The sequence below is a fragment of the Dendrobates tinctorius genome, unplaced genomic scaffold (assembly GCF_039654945.1).
Source record: "Dendrobates tinctorius isolate UK_male_01 unplaced genomic scaffold, ASM3965494v1 ptg000464l, whole genome shotgun sequence".
Lineage (NCBI taxonomy): Eukaryota > Metazoa > Chordata > Amphibia > Anura > Dendrobatidae > Dendrobates > Dendrobates tinctorius.
The window spans coordinates 1,944,137-1,959,103 of record NW_027362126.1 but is presented as its reverse complement, the minus strand read 5'-3'; the positions used below and the strand labels follow the sequence as shown (position 1 = coordinate 1,959,103).

Genomic DNA, 14,967 nt, shown 5'->3' with positions numbered 1-14,967 from the left:
GCTCCTGGCCTGTGTTCACCCTTTATAGTCTCCCAGCCTGTGCGCGCCCCATGTCTGCTCCTGACACGTCTTTGCCACGTGTCTGCTCCTGGCCTGTGTACACCTCTTTATTTGCTCCTGGCCCGTTTTTGCTACCCCAGTCCATAGTCATCCCCTCTCTTCCCCCGCCGGCTCCTGGCCTGTGTTCACCCTTTATAGTCTCCCAGCCTGTGCGCGCCCCATGTCTGCTCCTGACACGTCTTTGCCACGTGTCTGCTCCCGGCCTGTGTACACCTCTTTATTTGCTCCTGGCCCGTTTTTGCTACCCCAGTCCATAGTCGTCCCCTCTCTTCCCCCGCCGGCTCCTGGCCTGTGTTCACCCTTTATAGTCTCCCAGCCTGTGCGCGCCCCATGTCTGCTCCTGACACGTCTTTGCCACGTGTCTGCTCCCGGCCTGTGTACACCTCTTTATTTGCTCCTGGCCCGTTTTTGCTACCCCAGTCCATAGTCATCCCCTCTCTTCCCCCGCCGGCTCCTGGCCTGTGTTCACCCTTTATAGTCTCCCAGCCTGTGCGCGCCCCATGTCTGCTCCTGACACGTCTTTGCCACGTGTCTGCTCCCGGCCTGTGTACACCTCTTTATTTGCTCCTGGCCCGTTTTTGCTACCCCAGTCCATAGTCATCCCCTCTCTTCCCCCGCCGGCTCCTGGCCTGTGTTCACCCTTTATAGTCTCCCAGCCTGTGCGCGCCCCATGTCTGCTCCCTGCTCGTCTTTGCCCCGTGTCTGCTCCCGGCCTGTGTACACCTCTTTATTTGCTCCTGGCCCATTTTTGCTACCCCAGTCCATAGTCATCCCCTCTCTTCCCCCGCCGGCTCCTGGTCTGTGTTCACCCTTTATAGTCTCCCAGCCTGTGCTCGCCCCTGTCTGCTCCCTGCTCGTCTTTGCCCCGTGTCTGCTTCCGGCCTGTGTACACCTCTTTATTTGCTCCTGGCCCGTTTTTGCTACCCCAGTCCATAGTCACCCCCACTCTTCCCCCACCGGCTCCTGGATTGTGTTCACTGTTCACCCTTTATAGTCTCCCAGCCTGTGCTCGCCCCATGTCTGCTCCTGACACGTCTTTACCCCGTGTCGGCTCCCGGCCTGTGTACACCTCTTTATTTGCTCCTGGCCCGTTTTTGCTACCCCAGTCCATAGTCATCCCCTCTCTTCCCCCGCCGGCTCCTGGCCTGTGTTCACCCTTTATAGTCTCCCAGCCTGTGCGCGCCCCATGTCTGCTCCTGACACGTCTTTGCCACGTGTCTGCTCCCGGCCTGTGTACACCTCTTTATTTGCTCCTGGCCCGTTTTTGCTACCCCAGTCCATAGTCATCCCCTCTCTTCCCCCGCCAGCTCCTGGCCTGTGTTCACCCTTTATAGTCTCCCAGCCTGTGCGCGCCCCATGTCTGCTCCTGACACGTCTTTGCCACGTGTCTGCTCCCGGCCTGTGTACACCTCTTTATTTGCTCCTGGCCCGTTTTTGCTACCCCAGTCCATAGTCATCCCCACTCTTCCCCCGCCGGCTCCTGGCCTGTGTTCACCCTTTATAGTCTCCCAGCCTGTGCTCGCCCCATGTCTGCTCCTGACACGTCTTTGCCACGTGTCTGCTCCCGGCCTGTGTACACCTCTTTATTTGCTCCTGGCCCATTTTTGCTACCCCAGTCCATAGTCATCCCCACTCTTCCCCCGCCGGCTCCTGGCCTGTGTTCACCCTTTATAGTCTCCCAGCCTGTGCTCGCCCCATGTCTGCTCCTGACACGTCTTTGCCACGTGTCTGCTCCCGGCCTGTGTACACCTCTTTATTTGCTCCTGGCCCGTTTTTGCTACCCCAGTCCATAGTCATCCCCACTCTTCCCCCGCCGGCTCCTGGCCTGTGTTCACCCTTTATAGTCTCCCAGCCTGTGCTCGCCCCATGTCTGCTCCTGACACGTCTTTGCCACGTGTCTGCTCCCGGCCTGTGTACACCTCTTTATTTGCTCCTGGCCCATTTTTGCTACCCCAGTCCATAGTCATCCCCACTCTTCCCCCGCCGGCTCCTGGCCTGTGTTCACCCTTTATAGTCTCCCAGCCTGTGCTCGCCCCATGTCTGCTCCTGACACGTCTTTGCCACGTGTCTGCTCCCGGCCTGTGTACACCTCTTTATTTGCTCCTGGCCCGTTTTTCCTACCCCAGTCCATAGTCATCCCCTCTCTTCCCCCGCCGGCTCCTGGCCTGTGTTCACCCTTTATAGTCTCCCAGCCTGTGCGCGCCCCATGTCTGCTCCTGACCCGTCTTTGCCACGTGTCTGCTCCCGGCCTGTGTACACCTCTTTATTTGCTCCTGGCCCGTTTTTGCTATCCCAGTCCATAGTCATCCCCTCTCTTCCCCCGCCGGCTCCTGGCCTGTGTTCACCCTTTATAGTCTCCCAGCCTGTGCTCGCCCCATGTCTGCTCCTGACACGTCTTTGCCACGTGTCTGCTCCCGGCCTGTGTACACCTCTTTATTTGCTCCTGGCCCGTTTTTGCTACCCCAGTCCATAGTCATCCCCTCTCTTCCCCCGCCGGCTCCTGGCCTGTGTTCACCCTTTATAGTCTCCCAGCCTGTGCGCGCCCCATGTCTGCTCCCTGCTCGTCTTTGCCCCGTGTCTGCTCCCAGCCTGTGTACACCTTTTTATTTGCTCCTGGCCCGTTTTTGCTACCCCAGTCCATAGTCATCCCCACTCTTCCCCCCGCCGGCTCCTGGCCTGTGTTCACCCTTTATAGTCTCCCAGCCTGTGCGCGCCCCATGTCTGCTCCCTGCTCGTCTTTGCCCCGTGTCTGCTTCCGGCCTGTGTACACCTCTTTATTTGCTCCTGGCCCGTTTTTGCTACCCCAGTCCATAGTCACCCCCACTCTTCCCCCACCGGCTCCTGGATTGTGTTCACTGTTCACCCTTTATAGTCTCCCAGCCTGTGCTCGCCCCATGTCTGCTCCTGACACGTCTTTGCCCCGTGTCTGCTCCCGGCCTGTGTACAACTCTTTATTTGCTCCTGGCCCGTTTTTGCTACCCCAGTCCATAGTCACCCCCACTCTTCCCCCGCCGGCTCCTGGTCTGTGTTCACCCTTTATAGTCTCCCAGCCTGTGCTCGCCCCTGTCTGCTCCCTGCTCGTCTTTGCCCCGTGTCTGCTCCCGGCCTGTGTACACCTCTTTATTTGTTCCTGGCCCGTTTTTGCTACCCCAGTCCATAGTCATCCCCTCTCTTCCCCCACCGGCTCCTGGATTGTGTTCACTGTTCACCCTTTATAGTCTCCCAGCCTGTGCTCGCCCCATGTCTGCTCCTGACACGTCTTTGCCCCGTGTCTGCTCCCGGCCTGTGTACACCTCTTTATTTGTTCCTGGCCCGTTTTTGCTACCCCAGTCCATAGTCATCCCCACTCTTCCCCCACCGGCTCCTGGATTGTGTTCACTGTTCACCCTTTATAGTCTCCCAGCCTGTGCTCGCCCCATGTCTGCTCCTGACACGTCTTTGCCCCGTGTCTGCTCCCGGCCTGTGTACACCTCTTTATTTGCTCCTGGCCCGTTTTTGCTACCCCAGTCCATAGTCATCCCCACTCTTCCCCCACCGGCTCCTGGATTGTGTTCACTGTTCACCCTTTATAGTCTCCCAGCCTGTGCTCGCCCCATGTCTGCTCCTGACACGTCTTTACCCCGTGTCTGCTCCCGGCCTGTGTACAACTCTTTATTTGTTCCTGGCCCGTTTTTGCTACCCCAGTCCATAGTCATCCCCTCTCTTCCCCCGCCGGCTCCTGGCCTGTGTTCACCCTTTGTAGTCTCCCAGCTTGTGCGCGCCCCATGTCTGCTCCTGACACGTCTTTGCCCCGTGTCTGCTCCTGGCCTGTGTACACCTCTTTATTTGCTCCTGGCCCGTTTTTGCTACCCCAGTCCATAGTCATCCCCTCTCTTCCCCCGCCGGCTCCTGGCCTGTGTTCACCCTTTGTAGTCTCCCAGCTTGTGCGCGCCCCATGTCTGCTCCTGACACGTCTTTGCCCCGTGTCTGCTCCCGGCCTGTGTACACCTCTTTATTTGCTCCTGTCCCGTTTTTGCTACCCCAGTCCATAGTCATCCCCACTCTTCCCCCACCGGCTCCTGGTCTGTGTTCACCCTTTATAGTCTCCCAGCCTGTGCTCGCCCCATGTCTGCTCCCGGCTCGTCTTTGCCCCGTGTCTGCTCCCGGCCTGTGTACACCTCTTTATTTGCTCCTGGCCCGTTTTTGCTACCCCAGTCCATAGTCATCCCCACTCTTCCCCCACCGGCTCCTGGATTGTGTTCACCCTTTGTAGTCTCCCAGCCTGTGCTCGCCCCATGTCTGCTCCTGACCCGTCTTTGCCCCGTGTCTGCTCCTGGCCTGTGTTCACCCTTTATATTCTCCCAGCCTGTGCTCGCCCCCGTCTGGTCGTGGCTCTTCTTTGCCCCCCTTTCATCTCCTGATCTTCAGGTTTGGAGAGTAACAAACGCCACGATTTCCAGTTAATTAGATGAGCTCTCCGCGGCTTCGGTCTGGCAGTTCAGTAAAATGTTCCAGTGTAAGGGGCGATAATTCATCATTAGGGCTTCAGAGTCCAGGTGCAGATGAAAACTGATGGAGCCTCCAGCGTGGCGGAGAGGAGGCGCAGCGGCACCACCACGTGTGTGAAGCCCAATTCCCTGATCCTGCAATGATTAGGAATCGCATATGTAGAATGTATGGACAGCAGACGCTGCGGCCGCCTGTCTCGTGCTGGAAGGTTCCTGGCAGCCACGTGGTGCACCTGACAGGTGCCAAGGACCAGACTGCATCCAAGGACTTTGTTTAGGTGCAGCAAATCATTTGTCTGTTATTAACCCAGAGTTGTAATTATGCAGATTTCATAGATCCCAGCCCAGCGTGCGGCGGCCGAGCATTGCAGAGCGCAACCCATTCATCATGCTGACTGATGGCCGCTGTGCGGGTCCCAGTGGTTAATGTACTGGGTAATTAACTGTCATCTGCCCGGTAATAGGCGGATGATCAATGCTTTTTGCGTAAGAAATTCTAATCACGAGCTGATAAAATGTCTGCAGCTCAGAGGAGAGCGCTCCCAGGTGACAGGGGAAATCCTCACGTCGCACGAGTGCAGGGAGTGGAAAGTGTGAGAGATCAGGCAGAGCGCCCCCTATGCCCTGAGGTGACAGCTACATTGTGCGAAACATGGCTGCAAATATCTCCTGACCCTTTGCTCTGCTGAGAAAGGTCTGCTGCTCCGAGGAGAGTGCCGACATCTGAGCTCCCAGGTGACAGGGGGGAATCATTACATTGTCCCAGTGCAGGGAGGGGAAAGTGTGAGAGATAAGGATGAGCTCCCCCTATGCCCTGAGGTGACGGCTCCAGCAAGCAGAGGATGGCGGGGAATATGTCCTGGCCTTCTGCCCTGAACTTTCTATGACCCGCTGGACGTGCAGAATGAAGTGGGAGCGACCCCCTAAATATAAGGTCGCGGCAGGGACCGGGCCGGCCTGTATACAGGGACGCGGCAGGGATCTGCTGCTGACCTGATCTGCAGGAAACCTGCTTTTCTGACGATTTCCTGAGGTTCTGGGGTGGATCAGGACTATAACCACCATCATCCTCATCATTACCCGTGTAACCACCATCCTCCCCACAGAGGAGTCAGCCCGTGCACTCAGCACTTGTGATCTTTGCGCAGGTTGTTTGGCGTCACTGGGAATTGCGCGGCGTGCAGTAAGCTGATCCCGGCCTTCGAGATGGTGATGCGCGCAAAGGACAACGTCTACCACCTGGACTGCTTCGCCTGCCAGCTGTGCAACCAGAGGTGGGTGCAGCCTGCACTGCTAGGACACGCCCCTGTACAGGTATTCAGAGGGGGGCTACACCAATCATCATGGGGCTAAACAAACCTACACAAGAGGAAGTACTGAGCAGATAGATATTATTGAATTTTACCTTATTAGTACAAACAATAAAAGAAAAAGCAAAAAGGTTTTACAAAAAACTATTAACGAGTTACTGCAAGTTATGTAAGTGTCAGGAAGGCATCCATAATGTGATTAACCTGCAGAAATGCATATAAACCACAGCTACCTATAATACATGAATAAATGCCATCCAATAATGGACAATATCCACAGGATTAGCACAGTGTGCAGAGAGCATGAAGTGCTATGCAATCACCACCAAGTGGTCGTATGAGAATAAATACATCCTGATGGAAATGTTTCTAAGAAATACAAAAACCAACACCGAGCATAAATCAGAATAAGTACATAAAAGAGGATAGGGCAGATCTGGGTAAACAACCTGTAGGACGTAGAGAGGACCCCGACGCGCGTTTCACATTAGCTTCTTCCAAATGGGGGAGAGAGTAAATACCAGAGAAGACCACGACTATTTATGGTGGAATTCACCAATTGCGGCACTAAAGCGGTGCTCACACCACTCAGATTAGCAACACTGATGTTCGGTGTCTTACGTCACCAGTACTTATCCCCATCGGACGTGTCATGTCATTATGAGAGCAGGTAGAGGGAGGACGGAGAGATGTGTCACAATGGAGACCCGATGCCAAGTGATCAAGGTGAGCGCATGCTGCACATAATAGATCGGAGCACAGTACAAGAAGCAGTGAAGTCCAACGTTGTGATGCAAGGACATGGGTAACAAGCAGAGGGAAGGTAGTGGAGCGGGGAATCAAAAATCAAACACACAGTAAGCAGCAATGTGGTGAGGGTGTAGTGCAGCAGTGTCCACACTGGGCAGTGATCAGGCTGTGACCCAGGAAAAGTTCAAAGTAAATGTGGTTTAATGTCCAAACTCATAACATAAACAGCACACGGTACCCTCCGGATCACAGCCGGGAAAATAAAACAGTCCGAAGGCGACTGCACCGCCGTGTATGCTGAGGGGTGCCAGGCTTGTTGGCTCCGCTGCACTCTTCACACTGGTAGTGCTCTGCACGCTTGCAAATACCTAAACTGACACACCAAACCCTTTACTCCAAGGTTTTTAACGGGAATCTGTGACCTTGGAAAACCCGGGCCGAGGGAGGAAATGGACCACCCCGCTATCTTCCTGTAGTCCGTTTCAAAAACAAAAGCCTATGGCAGGTTTTTTTCCATCTTCCTTGGACAAATAGCCTGTTCAAGACCAATACTCACTTTTATTCTGCATTGCAATCTACGCCTGTGACTGCTCTGCACACCGTGGCCTCAATATGCTTCTTTGCGCATCCTGGGGGACACATAGCGACCCTCACATTTGACCCCGGTCACTGCCTCACATACCCCTCCTCTTTATTCAAACTTGTGGGGTTGAACATTTGTCACCATACAGGGGGCAAGGCATCCGCATTTTCCTGTGACTTCCCAACCAGAAACGGTCGACCAAGCAAATAATAGCATAGAAGCGCCAAGGCCCACTTAATGGCCAGGAACTCCTTCTCCACTACGCTATAGTTTCTCAAATGGGGTGAGTTTCCTACTTAGGTAGGTGACCGGATGCTCCTCTCTGTCCACCTCCTGCGACAGGACCGCTCCTAAGCCTATGCTAGAGGCATCCATCTGCACAAGGAAGCATTTCTGGAAGTTGAGGCTAATGAGGACAGGCTGTCCGCTCAGCGCCACCTTCATGGACGCTTCCTCCGCCTGGGGGTTCCACCAAACCATGACCAACTTCTTTCCCTTGAGGAGATCGGTAAAGGGTGTCGTTTTCCCCGAAAAATTAGGTATAAACCTACGGTAATACCCAACGATTCTAAGGAATGCTCTCACCTGTTTGGTGGTAACAGGTCGGGGCCAGTTCTGAATGGCCTCGATTTTATTTATTTGGGGTTTGATAACCCCACAGCCGATCACATACCCCAAGTACCGGGCTTCCTTGAGCCCTATCGCACAGTTTCTGGGACTCGCCATCAAACCCACAGCTCTGAGTGTATCTACCACCGCTTGCGCCTGGGACAAGTGAGTATGCCAGTCAGTACTAAAGATGATGATGTCATCCAAGTGGGCTAACGCATACTTCCAATGGGGTTCCAACATCATGTCCATCAACTTCTGGAACGTGGCTGGGGCCCCATGTAGTCCAAAGGGCAGGCCGACATAGTGGTACAGACCCTCCGGTGTTATGAAGGCAATCTTTTCCTTTGCCGACTTTGTAAGTGGTACCTGCAAATAACCCTTGGTCAGATCGAGTGTGGTGAAGTACTGTGCCTGACCCAGGCGCTCGATCAGCTCGTCCACCTGGGGCATTGGATACAGATCGAACTTCGACACCTCATTCAATTTACGGAAGTCTGTTGTGAGTTCATTCTCACCAGTTGTGAGTTCCCCTTCTGGACTCCCTCTGGTGGTGACGGGAGGTGGTGCGGCTGGTTTGATCGGTGGAGATCTGCCACCTGAGAATGAGGATGACGATTGGATCTCAGGATTTTCAGATTGGATTTAAGACAGCCGACGCCCTATTCAGTTGCTGGTGATTCCTTCTGGCTTGTCAGCTCTTGGTTTTCAGCTCTGTTCTAGTCATCTAAAGTTAAGTTTTTCTGCTAATGTTCACACTAGATTTTGCTGGTCTATTCAGTTTTTTGTGTGGTCTGCCAGCCCCGGCTTGGGCTATGCTGAATTTCCACTCTTATTTATCAGTATTTTGCCAATTGGCTTTTTGTCCCTTACTAGTTTGGTCTCTTTTTGCTCTGTCTCAGAATATTCCAGAGTGCTGCTATAGTAGGAGAAGTCTAGTGACTTCAGGGTTAATTTTGCTATCAGAAGTGTTGGACATTATTTTTGTAGGGTTTTTTGCAGGTTGCAGACAGTGTCTTCCCTTTCCTTTCCTTTCTAGTTAGTTTGGGCCCCACCGTTTGCTCAGCCTATTTTCCTGCCTGTGTTTGTGCCTTCATCTTGTTTCACCATCAATACATGTGTGGGGGCTGTCTATTCCTTTAGGGTCTGCTCTGGGGCAGTTAGTTTTCCCTTTTCTTGCTTTAGGCTTATGTAGTCCGCCGGCCGTGATGAGGCGTCTAGGTTCATCGTAGGCACGCTCCACGGCTACTGCTAGTTGTGTGGTAAGATCAGGGATCTGCAATCTGCATAGTTACCAACCTCTCTGGTTTTCTGTGGCTTAGCTTGTTTTGCTTTTTTCTCCTCGGTGACCCATTCATAACAGAATCACCAGCCATACCGCAGATCCTAGGGTACTCAAAAGCAGGAAGGGAGAATTGTAAAAGAAAAAAAGTGTCAGAATTTTTTTTTTTTTAATGTATATTTTTTCCTCTTTTTCTCTGGGGCCGTAGGAGGATTTTTTTTTTTTTTAAATGGAGATTAAGCAATTGTCTGATCGTGTGGAGCAGCTTACTGCTGAAGTGCGGGGAATTTCCACCTATCTCGCTCATTCACATGCTACTGAACCAAGGATCCCTACTCCTGATGTGTTTTTTGGGGATCGGTCTAAATTTTTCAATTTTAAGAATAATTGTAAATTATTTCTTGCCTTGAAGCCTAATTCATTGGAGAGCTCCGCGCAGCAGGTTAAAATTGTCATCTCCTTGCTGCGCGGCGATCCCCAGGATTGGGCTTTTTCTCTGACACCTGAAAATCCTATTCTGACTAATGTGGATGCATTTTTTTCAAGCCTTGGGGTTGTTATATGATGAACCTAATGCTGTTGATCAAGCTGAGAGAGCCCTATTGGCATTGAACCAGGGTCAGGATCCTGCAGAGTTGTACTGTCAAAAATTCCGAAAGTGGGAGGTCCTTACTAACCTGGAATGATGGTGCCTTGGCAGCTCTCTTTCGGAAGGGTTTGTCAGAAACTGTAAAAGATACTATGGTGGGATTTCCTGTTCCCTCTGGTCTGGATGATTCTATGTCATTAGCCATTCAAGTTGATCGGCGTTTACCTGAACGCAAAACTACACGGGAGGCGCTGCCACCTTTTGAACAAACGTCTGAACCTATGCAATGTGATGGGGTTTTGTCTAGGGTGCAACGTCGGGAGTTTAGAAGGCGTAATAAGCTGTGTTTTTTCTGTGGAGACTCCTCTCATACTATTTCTGTCTGCCCTAAACGAGAGAAACGTTTTGAACACACATTTGTTGTGGGCAGTATACAACCTAAGTTCCTTTTGGCAATTAATCTGATCTGCTCCTTATCCACATTTTCCACGAAGGCTTTTGTGGATTCAGGAGCAGCGTTGAATCTGATGGATTTGGACTTTGCTAAACGTTGTGGTTTTTCCATGACGCCTCTGCGGACGCCTGTTCCTTTGAGGGGTATTGATGCTACTCCTTTGGCGGAGAATAAACCTCAGTTTTGGACCCAGGTGATAATGCGGGTTGCCCCAGACCATCAAGAAAATTGTAAATTTTTGGTGCTGCATAATTTGCATGATACTATTGTTCTGGGTTTTCCTTGGTTGCAAGCTCATAATCCAGTTTTGGATTGGAGATCTGTGTCTGTGGTGAGTTGGGGTTGTCAGTGTGTTCTTAGGGACGCTCCTGTTTTCTCCACCTCTCCTCAGTCTCATGATATTCCTGATTATCTGGTTGATTTCTCTGATGTATTTAGTGAGAGTAAGTCTGCGTCTTTGCCTCCTCATAGGAGTTATGACTGTGCAATTGAGTTGATGCCTGGGTGTAAATTTCCCAAGGGTCGGCTTTTCAACTTATCAGTACCCGAACATGATGCTATGCGATCCTATATTAAGGAGTCGTTGGAGAAGGGTCATATTAGACCATCCTCGTCACCTTTAGGTGCTGGATTTTTTTTTGTGGCCAAGAAAGATGGTTCATTAAGACCGTGTATTGATTATCGTTCCCTTAACAAGATGATGGTTAAATATCAGTACCCGTTACCTCTGATGTCTGATTTATTCTCCAGAGTTAAGAGTGCCTGCTGGTTTACTAAGCTTGACCTCAGGGGGGCGTATAATCTTATTCGCATCAAGCACGAGGATGAATGGAAGACGGCGTTTAATACTCCGGAGGGACATTTTGAGTACCTGGTGATGCCTTTTGGGCTCACTAATGCCCCTTCTGTCTTCCAGTCCTTTATGAATGATATTTTCCGAGACTTTGTGGATAAGTTTTTGATCATCTATCTGGATGATATTTTGATCTTTTCTAGTGATTGGGATTCTCATGTGGAACACGTCCGGACTGTGTTCTGGATTTTGAGAGAGAATTCCCTGTTTGTTAAGGGATCGAAATGCCTCTTTGGTGTACAGAGGATTTCATTTTTGGAATTTATCTTGTTTCCATCGACTATTGAAATGGACCCGGCCAAGGTACAGGCCATTTATGATTGGGTTCAGCCTACTTCTTTGAAGGCCCTCCAGAAGTTTTTGGGTTTTGCTAATTTCTATCGTAAATTTATAGGTAATTTTTCTGGTATTGTCAAACCATTGACTGATCTGACCAAGAAGGGAGCTGATGTGCTGAATTGGTCTCCTGAGGCTGTCTCAGCATTTCAGGAGCTTAAGCAGAGATTTACTTCAGCTCCAGTTTTACGGCAACCTGATGTCTCACTTCCATTTCAGGTGGAGGTAGATGCTTCTGAGATTGGTGCAGGAGCTGTTTTGTCCCAAAAAGACCCTGTGACTTTTAAGATGAATCCCTGTGTCTTCTTTTCTCGAAAGTTCTCCCCATCTGAACGCAACTATGACGTGGGAAATCGAGAATTGTTGGCCATGAACAAGGGGATTTGAGGAGTGGAGACATTGGTTGGAGAGAGCTAGACACCAAGTTGTGGTCCTCACCGATCACAAGACTTTGATTTATCTGGAGTCGGCCAAACGCTTGAATTCTAGACAGGCTAGATGGACCTTGTTTTTCACGCGTTTAATTTTGTGGTCTCTTTTCTTCCGGGCACTAAGAATGTTAAGGCAGACGCCCTTTCTAGGAGTTTCTTTGCCGATTCTCTTAGTGTGACCGAGCCTACTACCATCCTAGGTGAGGGGGTAGTTCTTTCTGCCATTTCGCCTGATTTGAGACGCGCCCTGGAGGAATTTCAGGAGAATAAACCTGAGCTTTGCCCTATGGGAAAATTGTATGTTCCTGACCAGTGGAGAAAGAGAGTGATGTCTGAAATTCATTGCTCCGCATTGGCTGGTCATCCAGATATTTTTGGTACTAGAGATTTGGTGAGTCGGTCCTTTTGGTGGCCTGCCTTATCTCGTGACGTCAGGAATTTTGTACAGTCCTGTGGGACTTGTTCTCGGTCTAAACCCTGTTCTCGTTCTAGTGGGTTGCTGATGCCTTTGCCGGTGCCCAAGAGGCCATGGACCCATATCTCAATGGATTTTATTTCTCATCTTCCTGTCTCTCAGAGAATGACTGTTATCTGGGTGATTTGTGATAGATTTTCGAAGATGGTCCATCTTATACCACTCCCAAAGTTGCCATCTTCTGCTGAGTTGGTGCCCTTGTTTTTACAACAGGTGGTTCGGTTACATGGGATTCCTGAGAACATTGTGTCCGACAGAGGAGTCCAGTTTGTTTCCAGATTCTGGAAAGCCTTTTGTTCCAATCTGGGAATTCAGTTATCCTTCTCCTCCGCGTTTCATCCCCAGACCAATGGACAGAATGAGAGAACAAACCAGACCTTGGAGTCTTATTTGAGATGTTTTATATCTGCTGATCAGGATGATTGGGTCTCATTTTTGCCCTTGGCCGAATTCGCGCTGAACAATAGAGCTAGTTCTGCCACTTTGATGTCACCCTTTTTCTGTAATTTTGGGTTTCATCCTCGGTTCTCTTCAGGGCAAGTGGAATCTTTGTCCTGCCCAGGTGTGGACACTGTGGTTTAGAGAATGCAGCAGATATGGGACCAAGTGGTGGATAAGTTGTCACTTTCTCAGGAAAAGGCCCAGCAATTTTCCAACCGGCATAGGACCATTGGTCCCCGGTTTAAAGTGGGTGATATGGTTGGGTTGTCATCTAAGAATATTCCTATGAAGGTTGCATCTCCTAAATTTAAGCCAAGATTTATTGGTCCTTGTTAGATTTTGGAAATTCTTAATCCTGTGTAGTTTCGATTGGCTCTTCCAGTTACGTTCAAGATCCATAACGTATTTCTCAAATCTCTGTTGAAGAGGTTTGTTGAGCCAGTGGTTCCTATGGCAGCACCTCCTGACCCTGTGTTGGTCGAAGGCAATGTGGAATATGAGGTAGAGAAAATATTGGATTCTCGTTTGGTTAGACGGAGACTCCAGTATTTGGTCAAATGAAAGGGTTATGGTCAGGAGGATAATTCTTGGGTCTCTTCCTCCGATATTCATGCCAATAGATTGGTTCGTGCTTTTCACCGGGCCCATCCTGATCGGCCTGGTGGCGTGGATGAGGGTTCGGTGACCCCTCCTCAAGGGGGGGGTACTGTTGTGAGTTCATTCTCACCAGTTGTGAGTTCCCCTTCTGAACTCCCTCTGGTGGTGACGGGAGGTGGTGCGGCTGGTTTGATCGGTGGAGATCTGCCACCTGAGAATGAGGATGACGATTGGATCTCAGGATTCTTAGATTGGATTTAAGACAGCCGACGCCCTATTCAGTTGCTGGTGATTCCTTCTGGCTTGTCAGCTCTTGGTTTTCAGCTCTGTTCCAGTCATCTAAAGCTAAGTTTTTCTGCTAATGTTCACACTTGATTTTGCTGGTCTATTCAGTTTTTTGTGTGGTCTGCCAGCCCCGGGTGGGGGCTGAGCTGAATTTCCACTCTTATTTATCAGTATTTTGCCAATTGGCTTTTTGTCGCTTACTAGTTCGGTCTCTTTTTGCTCTGTCTCAAAATATTTCAGAGTGCTGATATAGTAGGAGAAGTCTAGTGACTTCAGGGTTATTTTTGCTATCAGAAGTGTTGGACATTATTTTTGTAGGGTTTTTTGCAGGTTGCAGACAGTGTCTTCCATTTCCTTTCCTTTCTAGTTAGTTTGGGCTCCATCATTTGCTCAGCCTATTTTCCTGCCTGTGTTTGTGCCTTCATCTTGTTTCACCGTCAACATGTGTGGGGGCTATCTATTCCTTTGGGGTCTGCTCTGGGGCAGTTAGTTTTCCCTTTTCTTGCTTTAGGCTTATGTAGTCCTCCGGCCGTGACGAGGCGTCTAGGTTCATCGTAGGCACGCTCCACGGCTACTGCTAGTTGTGTGGTAAGATCAGGGATCTGCAATCTGCATAGTTACCAACCTCTCTGGTTTTCTGTGGCTTAGCTTATTTTGCTTTTTTTCTCCACGGTGACCCATTCATAACAGAAGTCATTACAGAACCGTAATGACCCGTCCGGTTTGGGAATTGGCACAATCTGGCTAGCCCAGTCACTCCGGGATTTCTCAATTACTCCCAACTGGGAGCATTTGTCTTACCTCACTCGTGATGGCTTGTCTCCGGGCCTTGGGCACCCGGTATGGTTTCATTCGTACCCTTACATGAGGCTCGGTGACAATGTCATGCTGGATGATGGAGGTACAACTGGGTAATTTCGAGAATACATCTGCGATCCCTTGGACTAATTTCCGAACCAATCGACGCCGCTGTTTTAAGAGGGTGTCTCCTATTTTTACCTCTCTTTCGGCCTCGTCCTTGACCGGTGACAGAGGGTTCCCTGTTGGTACCACCGGGGTCACCTCTGTGGCCAAACATTCCCTTCCACGCTTTCAACTGGTTGACATGATACAACGCTTCGTGTTTTCTTTTCCTGGGCTGGTAAACTCTATAATTTACTTCTCCAACCTTCCCCCGTATCTCATATGGTCCTTGCCACTTGGCCATGAGCTTATTCTCTGTGATGGGAACTAGTACCAACACCTAGTCCCCTTCCTTAAAAGGTTCTGACCATGGCTCTCTTATTGTATGTGTGGCTCTGTGTGGCCTGGGCATCCAATAGATGCTCTTTTACTATGGGCTGCACGGCCGCAATCCGGTCCTGCATGCTTGCCACATACTTCATGACACTCTTATGCAGAGTGGGCTCCTGTTTCCACGGCTCC

General features: G+C 50.6%; 1 protein-coding gene across 4 annotated transcripts in view; it reads left to right on the top strand.

Moving 5' to 3' along the window:
• Nucleotides 1–14,967, top strand: part of LMO3 (LIM domain only 3) — a 134,937-nt gene that overhangs the window by 95,244 nt on the left and 24,726 nt on the right. For all 4 annotated transcript variants that reach the window (XM_073564596.1, XM_073564595.1, XM_073564598.1 and 1 more), the window contains exon 3: nt 5,696–5,821. In XM_073564596.1, the coding sequence (XP_073420697.1) occupies nt 5,696–5,821 (126 nt within the window). The remainder of the gene's footprint in view (nt 1–5,695; nt 5,822–14,967) is intronic.